General features: G+C 36.9%; 1 protein-coding gene across 2 annotated transcripts in view; it reads right to left on the bottom strand.

Moving 5' to 3' along the window:
• Positions 1-565: 565 nt before the first annotated feature.
• LOC142146657 (excitatory amino acid transporter 1-like) overlaps positions 566-19,864 on the bottom strand; it is a 53,157-nt gene continuing 33,858 nt past the window's right edge. For both annotated transcript variants that reach the window (XM_075204660.1, XM_075204661.1), the window contains exons 6-11: positions 19,638-19,680; positions 10,634-10,968; positions 9,013-9,246; positions 7,989-8,183; positions 4,521-4,655; positions 566-4,185 (exon numbers count right to left, since the gene is read on the bottom strand). In XM_075204660.1, coding sequence (XP_075060761.1) covers positions 3,987-4,185; positions 4,521-4,655; positions 7,989-8,183; positions 9,013-9,246; positions 10,634-10,968; positions 19,638-19,680 — 1,141 coding nt within the window. In that variant the 3' untranslated portion in view covers positions 566-3,986. The remainder of the gene's footprint in view (positions 4,186-4,520; positions 4,656-7,988; positions 8,184-9,012; positions 9,247-10,633; positions 10,969-19,637; positions 19,681-19,864) is intronic.

The following is a 19,864-nucleotide window of genomic DNA, read 5'->3' as shown; positions in this document are numbered from 1 at the left end:
CAGAAGCTCGTTTTGTTGATTAAATATACTCTTGTCTTGCTCACCATATTTCTGCACTTTGTAGATTATTGCTTGAACACTATTGTTTTTTCTATCTAGCACCTGGGAGGTTGTTGTTTTGTATACTGTCACAGCGCTATACAACAGTTTTTCTTTCTTGTTGCAAATTATTGCAAACATTCAATACAGTACAATAGTTTATTTTTTAACTTATGATTTACTATTTTGTACACACCATATATAAGATTGTATGTTTGTTTGGATTCAGATAAATTCCACTTTTTTTTCCAAGTTAACATTTTATTTAACTGTATTTCTTTTCCTGGAATGTCCACAATGTGTACATATTTACATGCTGGAGAAAACTTTAACAGAAATAATAATTGTGGTCATTACCTTATGTGTTTTTAAGGGGCACCACTGCTTCACACTAGGGGTGGTAGTGTCACTGTTGGAAACACTGTGTGGTCTAGCAGTTGCTTGCAGCCCTTGTTAAACATCTCAGTTATAGTAGACAATATTATCGTAATTTAAGAGTTAATGACAGACAAAAAACATGTTCATCTACATTCCTTAATGTTTTATAAAAGATTGATCAAAAAGCTTCATACACTTTTACATTACACCAATGCACAATTAAATTTTATAAACTATCTAACATATTAAAATCCCTAAAAACAACAATATCGTCCCAAATTTGGTCTTCAACAAATTTATAGCAACTTAACATAAAATTATGGTGTTTGATACAAAGCTGTGCTCATGGGGGAAGCACTTTCTATGGACACCACATGAAACCCTGGAGTACACACTGGCACACACACAAGAAAATAAAGGCGCAAACGATGACAAACATCAAAAGTTCTGCTTCATCTTTGGGACTTTTAAATAAAGAGTGCACCTGTTACAAGATGCATTTTCATACTGTATTTTACTTCATTTTTTAATGTATTTATGATTTAGTGCCACTTTAATGCTGCTTACCACTTTATTATTTAGGAGTAGCAGTTTTGTTTAAATCTTATTACTTGTTAATTTAATAAAAAAGATTTTAAATGTTTAAAGCCCATTTTGCTCATGTTAGTCACAGAAACTCCAGTTTATACTTTAAAATGTAACATTTAACAAACAAATAAAAGTGCATATCAATTTACCATCAAGTACCTTAAAGTCTGGGTAATATTTTTGTTCAACCTAATTATGAAATACATACTCATCTAATATTAAACACAACAACATCAAAAAACACCAACATAAAATAAAATATATAAAAAAAAAAACATAAAGGTCATAGCACAGTAAAAGTAACTCAAGATATTTATGTACAAACATCCAGATCCCAGGTAGCGGCATTAACATGCCCATTAATTAACCTTAAAAGCAGAATAATTATACATTTATAATAGGTAACACAATCATTATTTACAAGCTAATCCATGTTACAAATTCTGATGCATTTAATTGTGATATTTACACAAGAAAATCAGACAGTAATGTACCATAACTTATGTTATCATTCATTTCAAAGACATAATATTCAGGATTGTATTTTTATAGAATCAAGCACTCTATGGTGGGGCAAGCAAGAGATTATACAGAATTAAGTGAATATGAGAAAACAAACAACTACACAGGCTTTTGAGGTATTAAGGACATACCAAAGACAGCATATGCCCACGACGGCCATGGCAAGCACTTAACAAATCCACGGGCAGGGGGTGACCCTGAAAAAAAGAGGACCCTATCAGGAGTTTTCCTGTATCATGGTGTCACAGAGTATATCCATAGGAAAGAAATTATGTATTATTCCCACACAGCAACAGCGTAAAGATCAGGAATCTATGCCTAAATCAGGAAAATTGAGATATGTGAAACCACAGTTTTTCTATATGGTCTGTGGTCAATGGCTAGACATCCATTTGGCCGACATTCAGAAAGGCGACATTAGGTAGACTATTCGAATGTAGACAGTATTATTAGGTCGACTATCCGAAAGTAGACAGCATTATATGGTTAGAGTTAAGGATATTATTGTTAACCTTATAATACTGTCTCCATTTTATTGTTGATCTAAAAATACTGTGTACATTCAAATTGCTGACCTAACAATACTGTCGACCATGTGAATTGTTGACCTAATAATACTGTCGATGTCATTACTGTCGACTTTCCAACCCTGTCTATATTATGGTGTCGACCATATAAAGGTTGATCATGTATCTGTTGAAAATATGTATCACAAATATACCAAGTAAGCATTATGTCAATATAAATTTTAAATGTGTTATTAGATCAGTCAATGCACTCATTTTCTGCTTGGCTTGATATGCAATCAGTGAATTGCACATTACTGTTGAAAAAAGGTGTATTATATGCAAATACTAGATCTCAATGCTCATTATTTCACTACAGAATGCATAGTTAGCAGCAAGTGCCTGGAATCGGGAATTGAAAAGGAGACCTGGGGTTAAATGTATCAAACTGAGATGTTTCCGGCGGGTTTGAAAAACCAATCAGATTCTAGCTATCATTTATTCAGTACATTCTACAAAATGATAGTTAGAATCTGACTGGTTCCCATAGGCAACATCTCCATTTTTCAAATCCGCCGGAAAACGCTCAGCTGGATACATTTACCCCCTGGAATCACTGTCATGCCAAGGGCAAAATTAAAAGCTTGGGTCAACCCCAATAGCTTGGTCTTATTATATTTCATGAAGCAGCGTGTCCAAATATTTCTGTTAAGTATTTATAATTGCCCAGTTGGATGAGAAATCATATTACCCTTTGTTCTGTACACCATCACCATCTGAAATAATTATAATTTACTGTATTGATTTAATACTTTATTGCTATTTCAGTACAATGAACTGATGTCCTCTATTTGGCATGAAACAGTAGACTTAAAAGATTCAAGGGACACCGATAATTTCTGTATCTGCTTTTTCTCAGCACACTAAACAATAGACCTTGAGGATATCCCATTCTCTGTCAAGTAAAAGTTGTTAAAACATATACTGGAACATATTATATACACAGTGCTTCAAGCAGTTTATCCTCTTTTAAAAAGTTATTCCACATCTATTTAACATGTGAATGTCGGTTTTTATAATGTTTGTGAATTACACAACTCCTGCCTGCAAATGCCTCCTCTGTTCAGTCTTGTTCAACATCGTCCTGATATCCAGTAATATCATTAAAAACTACAGTAGCAAGGAGTCATAAGAATATTGGTTTTGGTCTAGTGAAACAGCCAATTTAAACTCTCATTCCATTACCTACTTGAACAACATGCTTAACTTTTGGATCAGTTAGTTCTAGTATACAATACATTTATCACAATAAAAGTATAAATACAATTTAACTAAAGAGGGTCTCTTCCTCATTAATATTTACCTCCTATATAATGAATTTGAATATTGGAGTTTTGTGGCTAAAACTGCTGTTATATGTGGTCTGTTTCACAATCTAGTTGTAAATGTAAACACATGGTTTTCCTTTAGTTCAGAGTTCTTTAAAAAAACAAATAAACATATATGGTGATACAATGAAGCTGCCATTATTTTTCAAATTAAATGTTATTTTCTTTATGAACCTAAGTTAATGTATTTTGAAGCAAAAACATCCTCAAGTACAATAAAATAAGAGTATTAAAAATACCTTCCTCATATGCAAGAGAAAATGACCTGCTTCATGGGATTTCCAACATCACCTCTCCCATTCATAATATTTTCTAACAACTTTATAGTTGCAGTTTTGCCAGCCATACATGGCAAATAGAGGAGGCAACATCTCTACTGTATATGTCCAAAATGCACCTCAACTCCCTTCTTCATACTAATGCAGACATCTCCCGTATGCGGTCTTGAAGTGTCCTTTTGTATGTCAAAAAATTGACATAGTATTCTCCAAAAATGTCCAATAAAGCCAAACATTACATGTAATCATATAGGGGGAGGACATGGGGTGAAAGACAAGTAGACACCTCACATAGATGTTTCACTATTGGCCTGCTTCTGGATGTCATTTTCAGTACAGATTAGCCGATATGGCTTTTCATCCTCTTCTAGAACAGAGTTCCCAAGCTCTGCATCTTGTTTGTTGAGCTCATGTCTAGAAAGATGCTCAATTATGCCAGCTCCTAAGGAGTCTCCAAGAACATTGGTGGTTGTGCGGAGACGGTCCCTGAAAGACATAGAAGAAATTAATAATACAAAATTACAGCAGGACATTATTTTACAATACTGTCAAAAACTGACATAATACAAATAGCTATTTTGAAAATATTTTCTTTTAGTTTTTTAAATAGACAATTATGAATAGTTTAATTCCAGGTATGGAATGGGCTACATTTTACTACTGTATGTTATTTTGTCATTTTTCTTCTACACTGTGGTAATAATGTAAACAGTCATGCTTTCTAAAATAGCCTCATAGAGGGTATCATGCCTGCTAAGGGTTTCTGGTATCAAGTCAGTTAACTGTCCCATATTCTGACACCCCACTGTTTTGAGACTCACAGGAACCAATCCACAGCGATAATGAGCGATATATCCTCTGTTGGAAGCCCCACCGATGTCAACACAATAACCATGGTAACCAGGCCAGCCTGAGGAATGCCCGCTGCTCCAATGCTGGCAGCAGTTGCTGTGATACTATGTGGGGAATAAAAATTACATTTCAGATAACTTTCTTGAAATAAGAAAACAGAATAAGAAATATACTGCATAGTCTAATGGGAGATCAGGATTTGCACTTTCCAATCTGATTTAAACTTCAGCCCCCCCCCCCCCCCTCCTCCTTGGCTACATTGTATAATTCTAAATAGTCTTGTTTCTACTATAAAACTTTGACTTGCATTAAGGCTTCATACTCACTATTGTTTAATATGCATTTTTAGTAGCTTTTACAGCTCACTATAGGCTTATTGATGTGTCTACATGTGTAAATGCAAAAGATGGAACAAGTAGTGGTCTGAAAAATTCCTGTGGGTAGAAAAAATGATTTCTAGTGTCAATAAAGTTTACATGCATTAAATTTTGCCATAGACCGATAGCTTTTTGGTGTGGACTTCTGCTATTACAGGACAGTTTTGCACAGACAAACATTTTCACTGCCAGAAGCGTGTGCCGATTTTGTGTTGCCACATAATTTTTCATATTATTATGCTACTTAAACATAGATAAACCTTTAAAACATATACATTTCCATTAGATTTCCTAAAGCTCCTTTCACACAATAAAATCAATTGATAGAATACATCCTAAATTTTATTCTGTGGCTTCAAATAACATTTACATAGTTAGCATGGTACAAAAATTTGTCAAATTCAACCTTTTATAAACTGGAATTGTGTTTGATTGAGAAATATACAAACCCCCCCCCCCCGTATGACAGCTGACAATTTAGCTTTAAAAAATTCCTTCACGAAACAAATACGGCAATCGTATAAATAAAAAGTAGGAAAAAAAAAAAGGCAATTGTATAAATACTCTGGATCAGTCATACCCATAATGCCCTTTTACAGAAAGCAAAGGAGGCTGTGGTGTGTACAACAGAGAACCACAACCTGTCCAGGGGGTAAATGTATCAAAGTGCGAGTTTGCCAGCGTGTTTAAATCGCGGCAAATCGCGGGTAAACCCGCAATTTTTTTAAAAAAAACTGGAAATGTATCAAGCTGCGATTTTGACACTCATGTTCAAAATCGCTGGTCATCTCTGGCGATTTTGAGCGATGTAAACACCGAGTTTAGCTAACTCTCCTGTGTTTAGCAAACTCTCCTGTGTTGTAACAGTGAGTTGTAAACACATCACTGTTACACTGACCTGCTATAGTGCCGCCAACCCTGGCTGGTTTGCCTAGTGCTGGTAAAGTGAAAATCGGGGGGGACCCCACGCAAAATTTTTCCCCGATTTTCATGGGACCAGCACTAGTCAGGCAGCACTAGGGTTAAGCATAAATAGCGGGGGGACCTCACGCTTTTTTTTTTTTAAAACTTTTATCTGTTCTTTAACTTTTTAACACTGCCAGGGCAGTGTAACAGTGATGTGTTGATACAACACGCTGCTATCAAGCAGCGTGTTGTATCTGGCGTGTTTAGAAGCAAACTCTCCTAACTCGCAGCTTCATACATTGTAGACTTGTATAGCTGCAGTGGCAAACAGTGGTGAGTTTGATCTCTGGCGATTTTGCAAGTAGCGATTTTGGCAGAACTCTGGCGATTTTGTATGAAAACTCAGCTTCATACATCAGCTACTTTCAACTCTCCTGAGAAAAATCGCTGGAGTTGCAAACTCGCAGCTTGATACATTTACCCCCAGGTCTAAGAAAAGTGGCGGAATCACAGTAATATAGTTGACGTGATGCAATAGACACTAACAGATGACCAGTTTTTCACATTAAAAGGGTAGCAATAAGCCAAAAGCTTGGCCTGTTTTTTAATTCTCAAAATGAAGGGTAATGTGCGGTGCTTATGAAGGCTGGATGTATGTATTATATACTGTGTAATCTGTTTAATGTACTGTGTTCACTTATCGCTCCGTTTTCCATATTTCATGTACCTATACATTTTCCAAACAGGCCCCAACATTCCAGGATCCAGACAAGAAAACAGCAACAGGTTTTGAAACAGGTAGGAGTGAACAACATTGTCAAAAGGCCATATCCTCTAGCTCTAATTTTATTTTCTAATCTCTCTTGCTCTTTTTTGTCTCCCACTATCTTTAGTTAATCATCTATCTTTTACCTTCCTCAATGTCCTATCCACCCACTTAATGTGTTTCTATCTTTCATCATCATCAGCTATTTATATAGCTGTACAGAGAACGCACATTAGTCCCTGCCCCATTGGAGCTTAAAGTCTAAATTCCCTAGCACACACACACACAGAGACTAGATAGAGACTAAAGTCAATTTGATAGCAGCCAATTAACCTACCAGTATGTTTTGGAGCGTCGGAGGAAACCGGAGCACCCAGAGGAAACCCACGCAAACACGGGGAGAACATACAACTAGCCATGACACATCTTGTGAAAATATGCAAAAATTTCATATTGACAGATTTATCCTTTATATTTTATTTCTTAATCCCTAGACTGAATTTATATCACTGCTAGGACTACAGTCTTTAATTACTGCACTATCCAACTCTAAAATGCACTGTGGGGCATTACAAATGGTGTTATACAGAACAGGAGATGCAATTTACCTTACAAGGGAAACTTGTATATTTCATATTTACACCTAAAATTCCACATGTTCCTTTTAGGTAGAAGCAGAGGGTCATCGCTGATTTTCTTCCTGGAGAATGTACTGGATGCAGCTGCTATCAAATTGGTGCCACCTAAACTGAACACCCCAACTAGTTCTCCAAACACAGATGTTTATAATACAATTAAACAGAAACAAGTCTGGTTATCTGTAAAGAAAAGGTGGGGGCCATATTGTGATAAACCTGTTACTCAGTCCTAGTAACAGAAAAAGGTAAAGGTGTACGAGGATATCCCATTCAATACCAGCATTGCGCAAAGAAATGATTAACACGAGCTACAATTTACCGTTCTTTAACCAGAGTTACAGACTGGGACTGTTAAAGAGGAAGTCTGATTCACATTTTATAGCCCATTTTGGACACTTTCATTTTTAGATGTGACATTAGTCTTTGTAGTTGCAACTACAGAAAATAATAAAGACTGCTGCACAGGCGTTCTATTGATCCACAGTGGTGCAAGTATGCAGAGATCTTTATCCATACCAGATGCCCAACACAACCTGTATCATGTGACTAAAAATGTGTTTGTGCACCCATCCTGTCCAACATAGTATAATCGAAAAGAATAAACTGCCAGACTAGCTGCTGCCTGCATATTTGTGATGTATGAAGCATATCATGAATGACAAGGGTCAGAGGGAAGCAAACAAAGAACCAGTTTGAGTACTGGCAGGGCCCAAGATGGTGTTGGTTCAGCACTCCATACGGCCAACTTACCTTATAGTGATGATCTGCCCAAAGTTCAATTCATAATTATTAACTTGTGCAATAAAAATGGCAGCCAGTGCCTCATACAGTGCTGTTCCATCCATGTTTATGGTGGCTCCCACAGGAAGCACAAAACGAGTGATACGCTTGTCCACTCCATTGTTTTCTTCTAAGCACTTGAAAGTGATGGGAAGGGTAGCGGAACTGAGAAAGAAAAAATTATGAGAATTCTATATGTATAAATTTATCTTTTGAATAAAGCAATCTATAAACACGGTCTGAAACAATTGTTTATCTGGATCTAAATCCAATCAGATATTCAGGGTTCTATCTATATGAATGCAGGCTTTAGTAAGGACATTGCTTTAGACAAGTTCCTCTCTGAGTTTCTATTGTTTCATTTCAAATGGAACGCAGCCCAATGTTTTATTGCAGTAGCACCTGAGAAAACTCATGTGCACAAGCTCAATTGCAGAACTGTTCAAGAGAGAGCAATGAAAAAAATGCATGTAAAATTTTGTTCTTAATCTTCTATCTTTGGCTGTTTAGTCCATGCTATTTGCCAATTTGTCCAATCAGTGGCATATAAGTAGTTGGTCAGTGCAGCATGAGCACACACAATAGACAATCACAAATGTAGGGTATATTTATTCAAAGGGGGGAATTCAACTGACCACATTACTCGTGAGAGTAACGCGGCCCGCGCACTAATACAGTTAGTCCTCCATTCCACAACCAAAGTTGCCCCTGAAGGCAGATATCTTATTAACAACTCCCCAAAACAAGAGAATGTCTTAATAAGCATTTTAATGTAAAAAAAAAAAAGTTGACCAGCAAGTCTTAGAGGAAGCTGTATGAACAATTCCTTAAAGAGCCCTTGTCTCCTGTGCACCAGAATATAAATTAGCCAGCTGAATTCTCATGACTATTATTTCAGCTCATAAAATGGCTGCCTCCAATTGTAGGAAAATAGAACTCCTTACATGAACATCAGCTGCTGTCATGTCATTGCTCCTTTGGCATCATTACCTACCTTGATGATGTTCCCAAAGCAGTGACAAGAGCTTGAAGGAGCCCACCAATGAATGGCCATGGGTTCCTCCTGGTAACAATGAAAAACAGCAATGGAAGTACAATCAAAGCATGTATGAGAAGTCCTATTATGACAGTTATGGTGTACATGCCCAGTTGTCCCCCCATGACCAGTAGGTCATCCATCTCCAGAATTTTTCCTGAGATCAGGAACATGATTCCAATTGGAGCATACCTATGAATAGAAAAATAACATGTATTAGTCTCAGACACAGGTTACAAAGCTACAATGTAAAGTGTAACGATATAGTAGATGTGTGCCTAGGGATAGTGTAGTATGAGATAGTAGTTTCGTGTACAAAACAAGGTTTTTTGCTTATCAGCAAAGAAAAATAAGTTTAGAGAATGAGAAAAAAATTAACTGACTCCACGACCCCACCAGGTTTCACATTTTTGTCATACGTCAGGTTCACTGGTATTTTATTAGAGAAAAGGATTTAACATACTGTAAGTACAAATATCCCATCATCCAACTGCTATCATTGGGACATGACAAAAGCTGCAACTAGGGGGATAAGCTCAGAAATTGTGTGCTCAGCCCCTACTGTCCAAAACTAGCATCCTTCCATGCAAACATATAAAAACTGTAAAAGTATATACAGACGCCAAGTGTCTGCCCTACACAGTTGCTAAGGGTCAATGCCTTGCTGCCCAAGTAGCAATAGCTAATCTGGCAGAATTGCACCTTTACCCTTCCAGCAACAAGGCTCCCTGAGCAAACCTATTGGAAGACAGAAGAGAACCACCTAGCAAATTGATTGCATTGGCACAGACCAACTTCGCTTTGGACATTATAAAGGACCAAAATATCATCTGTCTTCTGAATCTCAAGTGTCCTTTAGACAGAGATTTTAACATCCAATAAGTGAAGAGATCCATCTTCTTCAGCCACTGATCACAATATCAGGATTTAAGAGCCCCCAGTTTGGACACCCTTATTGCTGTGAAGACACAATGGGATAACTGTATGGAAGAGTCGTGCATGACTCTCATCTTAAGTCTTTCTGCAAGAAAGTTCTGCACTTCCAGTAAAAGTGCCATCTTCCTCAGAAAAATGAGCAGGGACATGTACCTTTAAAGAATCAAGCTTTTATTAATTTTTTAATCTCTCCTGCAGAAACAGGAGCAACCTAGCCAACTGAAGGAAGTGTTGGAAACTACATTTCCTTGCACCAAGAAAAATAGGAAAAATGAACGAAGCATGGTCATAAGTCAAGAGAACCCTATTAACAAAAATCATGGTTTCCTGATCCACACAGATAAACCAGCGACTCTAAACTGCTAATGGAAAAACATTCTGTGACATAACATATCCTGTATAAAAGGTAGTAACCAAGGCTGGCCTAACAACCTCCTGAGAACATTTAATATAATTTTGAACATCGAAGTGATAACATCATTTATAAGCACATACATATATATTAATTGCTTCAATGAGAGATACGAGTGCATGTATAAAACTACTCACTGCAAGTCAATTTCTGAATGATTCAACATCTATCCTTAACAAATTTTTATTTTTTGTTACTAACAATTTCCTTGTTAAATAATTTTATCCTTACCATATAATGATAGCCACCAGCCTCATGATTGCCTCATTAAGGCAATCAAAGAACTCCCTCAGAGCCCTTCCCTGTTCTTTCATTCTTCCAATCACCAGCCCGAAGCACATGGAGAAGACCACCAGACCTAACGCGTTCACTCCATTTGCTGAGCCTGCCACAGGCACCACCACTTCCATATTCATCATGTCCTGTAGATTTCCCATTGCTCTGGTCACATTCTCAAAAATGTTACTAATGTTAACTGCTTCATTGGGCTGCTCAGTGGTTACTGTAAGGTTCTGGTTGGTTGGGACAGGCAGTTGGTAAACTCTTGTGTTGTAATGTGTCTTGTACTGTGACAACAAGAAGCAACTAGATTTATTACAGAACAAAAAAGTTTTAATTAGGTATTTGTTTTTACTTTATTTGTCTTTTATAAATGGAAATATGTGGCATCATGTTTTGTTTTATTATAGTTCCCATATAGCCTCTTCTACACAGTTTAAATGTATCATTCACCGACACCAACACAAAAATAACACCCTACATGGTCAACCATAGGATTTCTGTACAATGCATAGAAAATGTATACAATGTATGGGACCTATCACAGGAGCTGACATGCAGAATCCCATAATTAGGTCTCCCACACTGATTAGCCACAACATTAAAATCACTGACAAGTGCAGTGAATAACATTATTTCGTTACAATGGCACTTACCCAGCGGTGGGATGTTAGGCTGCTAGTCAGTTCTTGAAGCTGTGTTAGAAAAATGGGCAAATGTAAGGATCTGAGAGACTTTGACAAGGGACAAATTGCGATGGCTATTTTCCCTTGTCAGAGCATCTCCAAAATGGCAGGTCTTGTGGATTGTTCCTTGTACGCAGTGGTTAGTATCTACTAAAGGTGTTCCAAGAAAGGACAGGTGAACTGGCGACAGGATCATGGACGCCCATGGCTCATTGGTGCACGTGGGGAACGAAGGCTAGCCTTTCTAGTCCAATCCAACAGAACAGCTGTCGCACAAATTGCTGAAAAAGTTAATGCTGGCTATGATAGAAAGGTGTCCCATGCTGATCCTTGTCCACCATCGAAAGTGCCAACAATGGGCACGTGAGCACCAGAACTGGACCAAGGAGAAATGGAGGAAGATGGCTTGGCCTGATGAATCATATTTTATTCTATGTCATGTGGACGGCCCGGGTGCGTATGTGTCGTTTACCTTGGGAAGAAATGGCACAAAGATGCACTATGGGAAGAAGTCTCTGGGCAATGTTCAGCTGGGAAACATTGGGTCCCAACATTCATGTGGATTTTACGTTGACACATACCACCTACCTAAACATTCAGCATGTTAATGTGCCCTGTGCTACTGCAAAAATTGTTCAGATATGTTTTGAAGGAACATGACGGATTTCAAGGTGTTGACTTGGCCCCTAAATTCCCCAGATATCAATCCGATCAAGCATCTGTGAGATGTGCTGGAAAAATGCTATCCATGGAGGCCTCACCTCTCAAAGTACACTTCAAGAGTCTGCTGCTAACGTCTTGGTGCCAGATACCACAGGACACCTTCAGAGGTCTTGTGGAGTCCATGCCTCGATGGATCAGTGGGTTGATAGTACAAGGGGGACCTATCATATTAGGCAGGTGGTTTTAATGTTGTGGCGGACAGTGTATGCATTGCCAATTGCTATATATATATATATATATATATATATATATATATATATATATATATATATATATATATATATATATATATATATGTGTATATATATATATATATATATATATATATATATATATATGTATATATATATATGTGTATATATATATATATATGTGTATATATATATATATATATATATATATATATATATATATATATGTGTATATATATATATATATATATATATATATATATATATATATATATATATATGTATATATATATATGTGTATATATATATATATATATATATATATATATATATTATACATACATACATACATACATATACACACACACAATTTTTTTACAGTGAATAAAAAAAAAAAAAAAAAAGAGTTTTAGGGGAGGTCTGTGGTTCTGGTAGCAATCCCCATATACCCATCATCTCTTCTAAATACACCTATGTCCCAATTAGAATCAAGCACAACATTTTATTTTACTATAATTTAGGTTTTAAATATTGCAACTCTTAGACATTGAAGTTATTTTATTGCAAGTAGAAGAGAAATTCAAAAATACCTGAACACAATTTCTCTCTTGTAGAAAATGTATAATATGGAATCTTACAAAGAAGAATGAGGAATCGCTAAGTGAAAAGTGAATAGCAAGGACACGATTATCAATCATTGCATAGAAGGCACAATACATAGGCATATTGTTTTTTGCATCTTATAACCTTCTCCCTGCCCCTGATGTATCCCCAGCCTTTCTCAGATGATGTCTCATCATCTGAGAAAGGCTAGGGGATACAGATGTCCTTGCATCACCATATGGTTTTTGGAACCATGTCCTGGAAAGATGGGAAGCAGGAGGAATTTACAAAACATAATCTCTTCAACTGGGAGAATTATTCAAGATATTTAAATATCTTAATGGATGGGCAGATCTTTAGGAAGGATAAAATAAAACAAAAAAAAAAAAAAGTTTGAAAAGCAGAAGAAGAAAAATATACAGAATAATGAACGGACCAATTGATGTACTGTGTAGATATTTAAACAACTAAAGATATTTCTGTTAAAGCTGCAGTAGAAAAGTGTCAACATTTTTAAAAAAATATTTTCAGTTAAGCATTCAAACTAGATATTTCACTGTTGCTAAAAGTTATTTTTTTTTTCTATCTTAAAAGGGAATGTACACAAATGCTACTTGTTGGATTTAACAACATTCAGCTGGGAGTGTTTTGAGACAGAAGTCTTTAATACTATAGGTGGCTTTATCTGGCTGATTGTGGATTGCTCAGTTACCATATTTAATCAGTGCCTTTAAGAAAGGTAACAAAAGACATATCTCGCTCACTCTGTTGAAGAATAATATGCACGACTATCACTTCAGTCCATTATTAGTGGATCAATATTGTGCCCTGCTCTGAAATCACAGGTAGTATGTCACAAGGGCCACAACTGTTTATACTCTTTAGTATGTTAGTGTAGTTTTAAATCTAAAAGATATTTTACTTTGCATAAAGTGTTAGACCAGAATGGAGTATTGTGTGAAGCCTATCTACAATACAGGACATGTAGTAAAGTTAATTTAGTGTCAGCACTCACCTGTATTATAAAACCCAGACCAGACAGTACCACCATTGATTTACATACAACAACAATCCCCGGCGCTAGATGTAGACAGTTATGCAAAGACAAGTGTAAAAAATACATATGTACCACCATTGATGACCAGCTCACCATTCCCTTTTACAAAACAGGGAATGAGAGCTTCAGTTACATTAACTAATAATGGGAACAATGACCGTTTGTAACTAATACAGCTTTCATACTGCCGCCCCTGCAATATCCCGGGTTTTTCAAGCCGGGTTTTTGCCGGGGCTCAGAGGGTCCCAGCTCAGAAACACCATTTATACTGCACCTCGGACCTGGGAATTTCCCGGGTTGACCCCATTCATACTGCACAAGTCTGTGCCCTGGCAATTTGTGGGAGTCATCACCAGAGCAGTTTTCATTGGCTGAAAACATTTTTTTTTTTTTGTAATAGTCTGCTTTTCTGCTGTTTTGTCCATAAAGATGTGCGAGTATCTTATAAGATATTTTAATTTTTATTGTTCCATTGTATCATTTGTAAACAATCAGACATTTCTTCAGTGTTTCCACCAATTCCGTTCTGTACTGCTCACCGCTCCGTACTTTAGTCACCTATGTAAAGTATGTGCGACCTTTCTCTTTCGTTTGTTTCTTATAGTGTGGATGATAGAAGTAGTTGTTTCAGTCCATACTGTTGTTTTCCTCTCGAGTGTTTTTTTCCTGGTTTTATGCATGCAGTTAATGTAAATATTGTGAGCATTACAGGTCAGACAGCCAATCAGCTTGTTTTCTGTGCAACCCGGGTTGAAAAACCTGGGTTGCACCATTCATAGTGCAGGCAACCCGGGTCCGACCCGGGAATTACCCCTCGATAAATCCCGGGTTGAAGACCCGGGTTTTTAGACCCGGGATTTTTGACTTGTACCATTCATACTGCACCAAGACCCGGGTTGTTTGAGCTCGCCCCGGCAAAAACCCGGGATTTTGGTGCAGTATGAATGGGGTATAAGTACTGGAAATTGTGAGTAATGCAGGGGTACTTTTTTTTAGGACAAACAAGGTCTTTGACCACAGGACTGTTGAGCACTGAGAGAATTTTGGTTCAAAGTGATTCAATAATAAAGTATTGCCAAGACAGGTGCAGAAATAATTGGGTGTGCATCCTCTCCAGCAGGTATCCATCACAGAAGGAAACCATTTATGTGATTTAATGTAATTGTCACCAGGTTTTCCTAAATCCCACTGCGGATGAAAGATGGACTAGAGGATGACCAAGATATTTGTTCTTATGGTTAACGGATGAAGAACAATTTTGTTTCTCCTCCCATTGGGATGTAAAAATCAGTGGCTAAAACAGATTGTGGCTAAAAATAGTAGAGGGGGAACTAAATTAAATTCCTTTAAGGGTTGTGGACGTTTCAGGCAATGTAATGACTGATTTGAGAATGCCACCAAAACACAAGAGTCCATCTTCACTTGTAAATCCAAAACGATTTCAGTTTATTATCTTTCCACAAATGGTAAATACATCATCTAGCGCTTTCATGACATGGTGTAAAAGGTGGTAGGTCCGGTGGAAACAGAGAAGCATTCATAGGAGAATCATTGAAGGTGGGAATAAGTTTGTAAATAGGATTTAAACTTGTTCCATAGTATAAAGTGGAAATTGTAAAGGTGGAGTTCATTGAGGGAAAAAAAATCTTATTTCGGAGCAGTAACAGGAGTATTGTTGGGTGAGATAAACAAAGTTCTCTTTCTAGAGCAGGGGTCGCCAACCCGTGGTTCTGGAGCCCCATCTCTGAAATGTGGCTCCGTGCGTCTGCCGGCAGATCAGAGAACATTCAGCTGTTCGACTGACACCCACATCACGTGACCTCCTCTGCACAACGCAATGAGATCAGAGTGTCAAACATGGAAAAAGGAGGAAAGCATGTAGTGCGCTATCCCTCCTTCCCCTGTGCGGAATCCAGCCGCTAAGTGTGGGAGGTGTGAGAGGTAAGTAAGGGGTATGTGTGATCTGAATGCATGTGAAGAGGTATGATTAGATATATAGGGCATGTTGTGGGACATATGGTGGGGCTGCTTGGCATGTTGTGGTGCATATGGTGGGGCTGCTTGGCATGTTGTGGGGCATTTGGGGATGTCTGATGGGCATGTTGGTAGATTTGATGGTATGTGGAAAGGTCTGATGATGTGCATGTAAAAGGCATAAGGGGAGATCTGATGGGCATGTAAAAGGTCTGAGGGCCATTTATAACTTTTTTTTATCCCCACTTCAACAGTTCCCTCCACAGCGACTGTGGTAGCCATTTGAACCCTCCTCCACTGGACATAGCAGCGAGGTAAGAGCTGTGCGGATTTGATGATTATTTTAGGTAATGTTAGATATTTTCATTTTCCGTTAGCAAGGTATTGTGAATTCTTTTATTTTCAATGTATGTGTGTGGGGTATACATGTGTGTACTTATACTGTGTAATATTTGCACACATACAGTATATAAAAGATAAAGTCGGCTGTTTGCGATATCTATAGATATTTTTGGGCTCTTGGTCTCTGACTGGTTGGCCATCCCTCTAGAGAAACCCACAATGTGTGTGATTCTTGGGGAGTAAAATGCAGGAGTCTTACAAAGACTGCTGAATAAAAATATTTTTTTTTGGGTTGGCATAAATAAATAATATCTTGCATAGCAGGCACGCAAACCACTTCTATCTGGCACGCCAAGCTCCGCTGCTGTCAAACTAAAGCTGAAAGTGGACGAAACCGAGCTGCCGCACATGCGCAGCAGCTCCGTTTCAGTTATTTTCGGCTGCTTAAGAGAAGCAGCTCCTGTGGAATGGAGGATTGCTATCGAAGGTAAGTATGCGGCACAACTATGCGGCAGAATATGACTGGGGGCACAACTATGCGGCAGAATATGACTGGGGGCACTATTGTGTGGCATAACATGAATGTTTATTTGTTGGTCCCATTATTATTGATAATATAATGATATTAATGTGATAAAGTAAGAAATAATTAAATGTTACGTAAATATATATACACAGTGGTCGAAGTGGACATTTAGAAGTGGCAGTATGGATAGTGTAAGTGAATGGAAATAGTCAATCAAAACAGTACAAGAAGTGGCGTATGGCATACCACTGTATAACAGCACTTTTCAATATATATATATATATATATATATATATACACACACATATATACATATATATATATATATATATACACATATATATATATATATATATATATATATATATATATATATATATACACATATATATATATATATATATATATATATATATATATATATATATACACACATATATACATATATATATATATATACATATATATATATACACACATATATACACATATATATATATATATATATATATATATATATATATATATATATATATATATACACACATATATATATATATATATATATATATATATATATATATATACACACATATATACACATATATATATATATATATATATATATATATATATATATATATATACACACATACACATACACAATATATATATATATATATATATATACTTACAAACTATGGGATAATGGACGTTTGATACACAATGGTAAGTGCTACATCATACTGCATATTGGTCCAGCTAGTATGCAAAGGTAAAAGTACTTAATGGGTTATATGATCAGTCACACAGCAATGCTGGTCACAGTGTTGTCTTGTGTTAATTGTGCAGAGGGAGCTAATAGGGAAGTCTAAGTCAGCGCAGCCTCTGTGGAGTGTTGAGAACGAAAGCATGGCTGAAGAGAATCCAATAAGCTGTTTGCAGTAAGAAAGTGTGTGAGGTGAGAGTAGGCAATTCTCTTGAGAATCTTGGAGGGGCATGGGAGCTGGGGTGGTAATTTGAGAGAGTTTGGGTCAGAATTTAGTTTTTTTCAGAATAGGAGTAACCACTGCATGCTTGAATAGTGATGGAAAAACACCAGTAGAGAGAAAGAGATTATAGATTTTAGTTAGAGGTGGAATGACCACAAGAGACAGGGATCTACCAATGTGTGAGGGTACAAGAGGACAGGAGGTAGAGTAGGAAGATAAGAAGAGAGTGGATACTTCCTCTTCATTTGTGTGATCACAAATCTATATCTATCCCATAAATTGTAAGCTTGCGAGCAGGGCCCTCTTACCTCTCTGTATGTATGTATTACCCATTATTGTTTCTTTACTGTTTGTTCCCAATTGTAAGGAGTAAAAGAAACGGCCATATGGGGAGTACTTACACCGGTTGGTTAACTTGGTATGGATTGAAATGTATGAAAACGACCAGGGATAATCCTCATGGGGGTCTGGCAGGATTACAACTCAGCACCAATATACTAAAAAAAATACTTAACTGTCCATTGAAATTCAGGTTTTACTGGTAATTATTTATGGAGAGAGAGTTTAACTTCTCATCAAAAATGAATCCATGGAACCCTACATTCTATACTTTAAAGGGCTTCTGCACCTAAGCTTTATTGTTTAGGAACTTGTGTGTGGTTGTACCTATTTTTTAAATAAATAAATACATATATACATAATAAATAAAAAAGCAATACCTACCCACATCTTCACTGCAGTGAGAGCCCACACAGTTGTTCCTCAATCGAAATCTCATTCGTCTACATCGTGACCTGGCATACAATTTACAGAAGCTCTAGGCTGCTATAGCTAATGAATGCAGAGACCGGCTTCAGTAAGTTTTCTCTTGGGTTACTATGCAGACACACTCCTGCATTTTAACTACGGTATCCATCAGACAAGATAAGCTTGCCGCTGCAAAGTGGCAGGATGGAGGTAGAAGCAGAGAGGGTAAGTGCTATCATTTTTTAATAAAGCTGTCCCCACACACTAATTAGTGAAAAATAATAATAGCCTGGAGATGCCATTTACCTGTATTGTGAGAAAGGTTTTGCTCCCTGTCTCTTTACCCTGCAGTTCTCTTCCTCACAAAAGGGGTTTGAAGTAGTCTGTTGGACTAGTGTGGAAGCATTTCAAATTACATCAACATTTAGAAAACCTCCCACATCAATTATACTTGCCCAGATCTGCACAGTGATCTTTACTTCATATATTTCCAATGAGAAAATTGCTTCAGGCATCAAAGCACACTTCGCCACTATGCTCCCCCTATTAACACTTTTTTTGGCAATTCAGAGCCTACAGCACATATTCACAGCAAACTCATATATTAAACAACAGGGTGACAAGTAGGTTGTGGTTCTTGTCAAACAAGAGCAGGGCCTTAGAGGGCAAACAAATATTATACACTTACAAAAGAACACAAATACAAAGAAAATAAAAGCATTATATCACATCTGCCAGCAGCAGCTATAACTGGGCACATAGAGATGATGCAGAGAACCCCAAATAATAGACAAATTACTACAGAAGTATAGTATAATTTCCCTACACTTGTGGAAATATAGTTGAAGTAAACCAACCACTATTTTGAATGCAATAAAAGGATTCAGAAAGAAAAAAAAAATGACAAACTAGAGTTTGTGCTAGTAGTTTTGTCTATGTAAATGCCACATAAAAATAGAGAAGACAAGTATATGCACATGGATCACCTGGAGCCTACTAGGAAAAGTTTTATGTAACTAATAAATAGGAAATCATATTTTAGCAGGTTCTTAGGAAGAAACACCAAGGAAATTACAAGGACAGACTGGATACAGGTCATATCTCAAAACACGTACCTGTTTGAAGCAAGCTTCCACCAAATTGGGAGGGAACATATTCCTTTAAGAAAAGAAAGTTAAATGATAAATAAGCTCATTGTGAAGCACACAGTCTAATAATAAAGAAGCTTCCGACCTCTTTTCTAAGCCAACACATACATTGAATGTATTACTGTAAAAGAAAGATCTCCAATGTAACCAAATTAATCACATATTTACAGCAGTGTAATAGTTAAGGACGACTA

This window comes from Mixophyes fleayi, chromosome 1, assembly GCF_038048845.1.
Source record: "Mixophyes fleayi isolate aMixFle1 chromosome 1, aMixFle1.hap1, whole genome shotgun sequence".
NCBI lineage: Eukaryota > Metazoa > Chordata > Amphibia > Anura > Limnodynastidae > Mixophyes > Mixophyes fleayi.
Note: the sequence above shows the minus strand (reverse complement) of the source record. Positions and strands in the feature narration are given on the sequence as shown.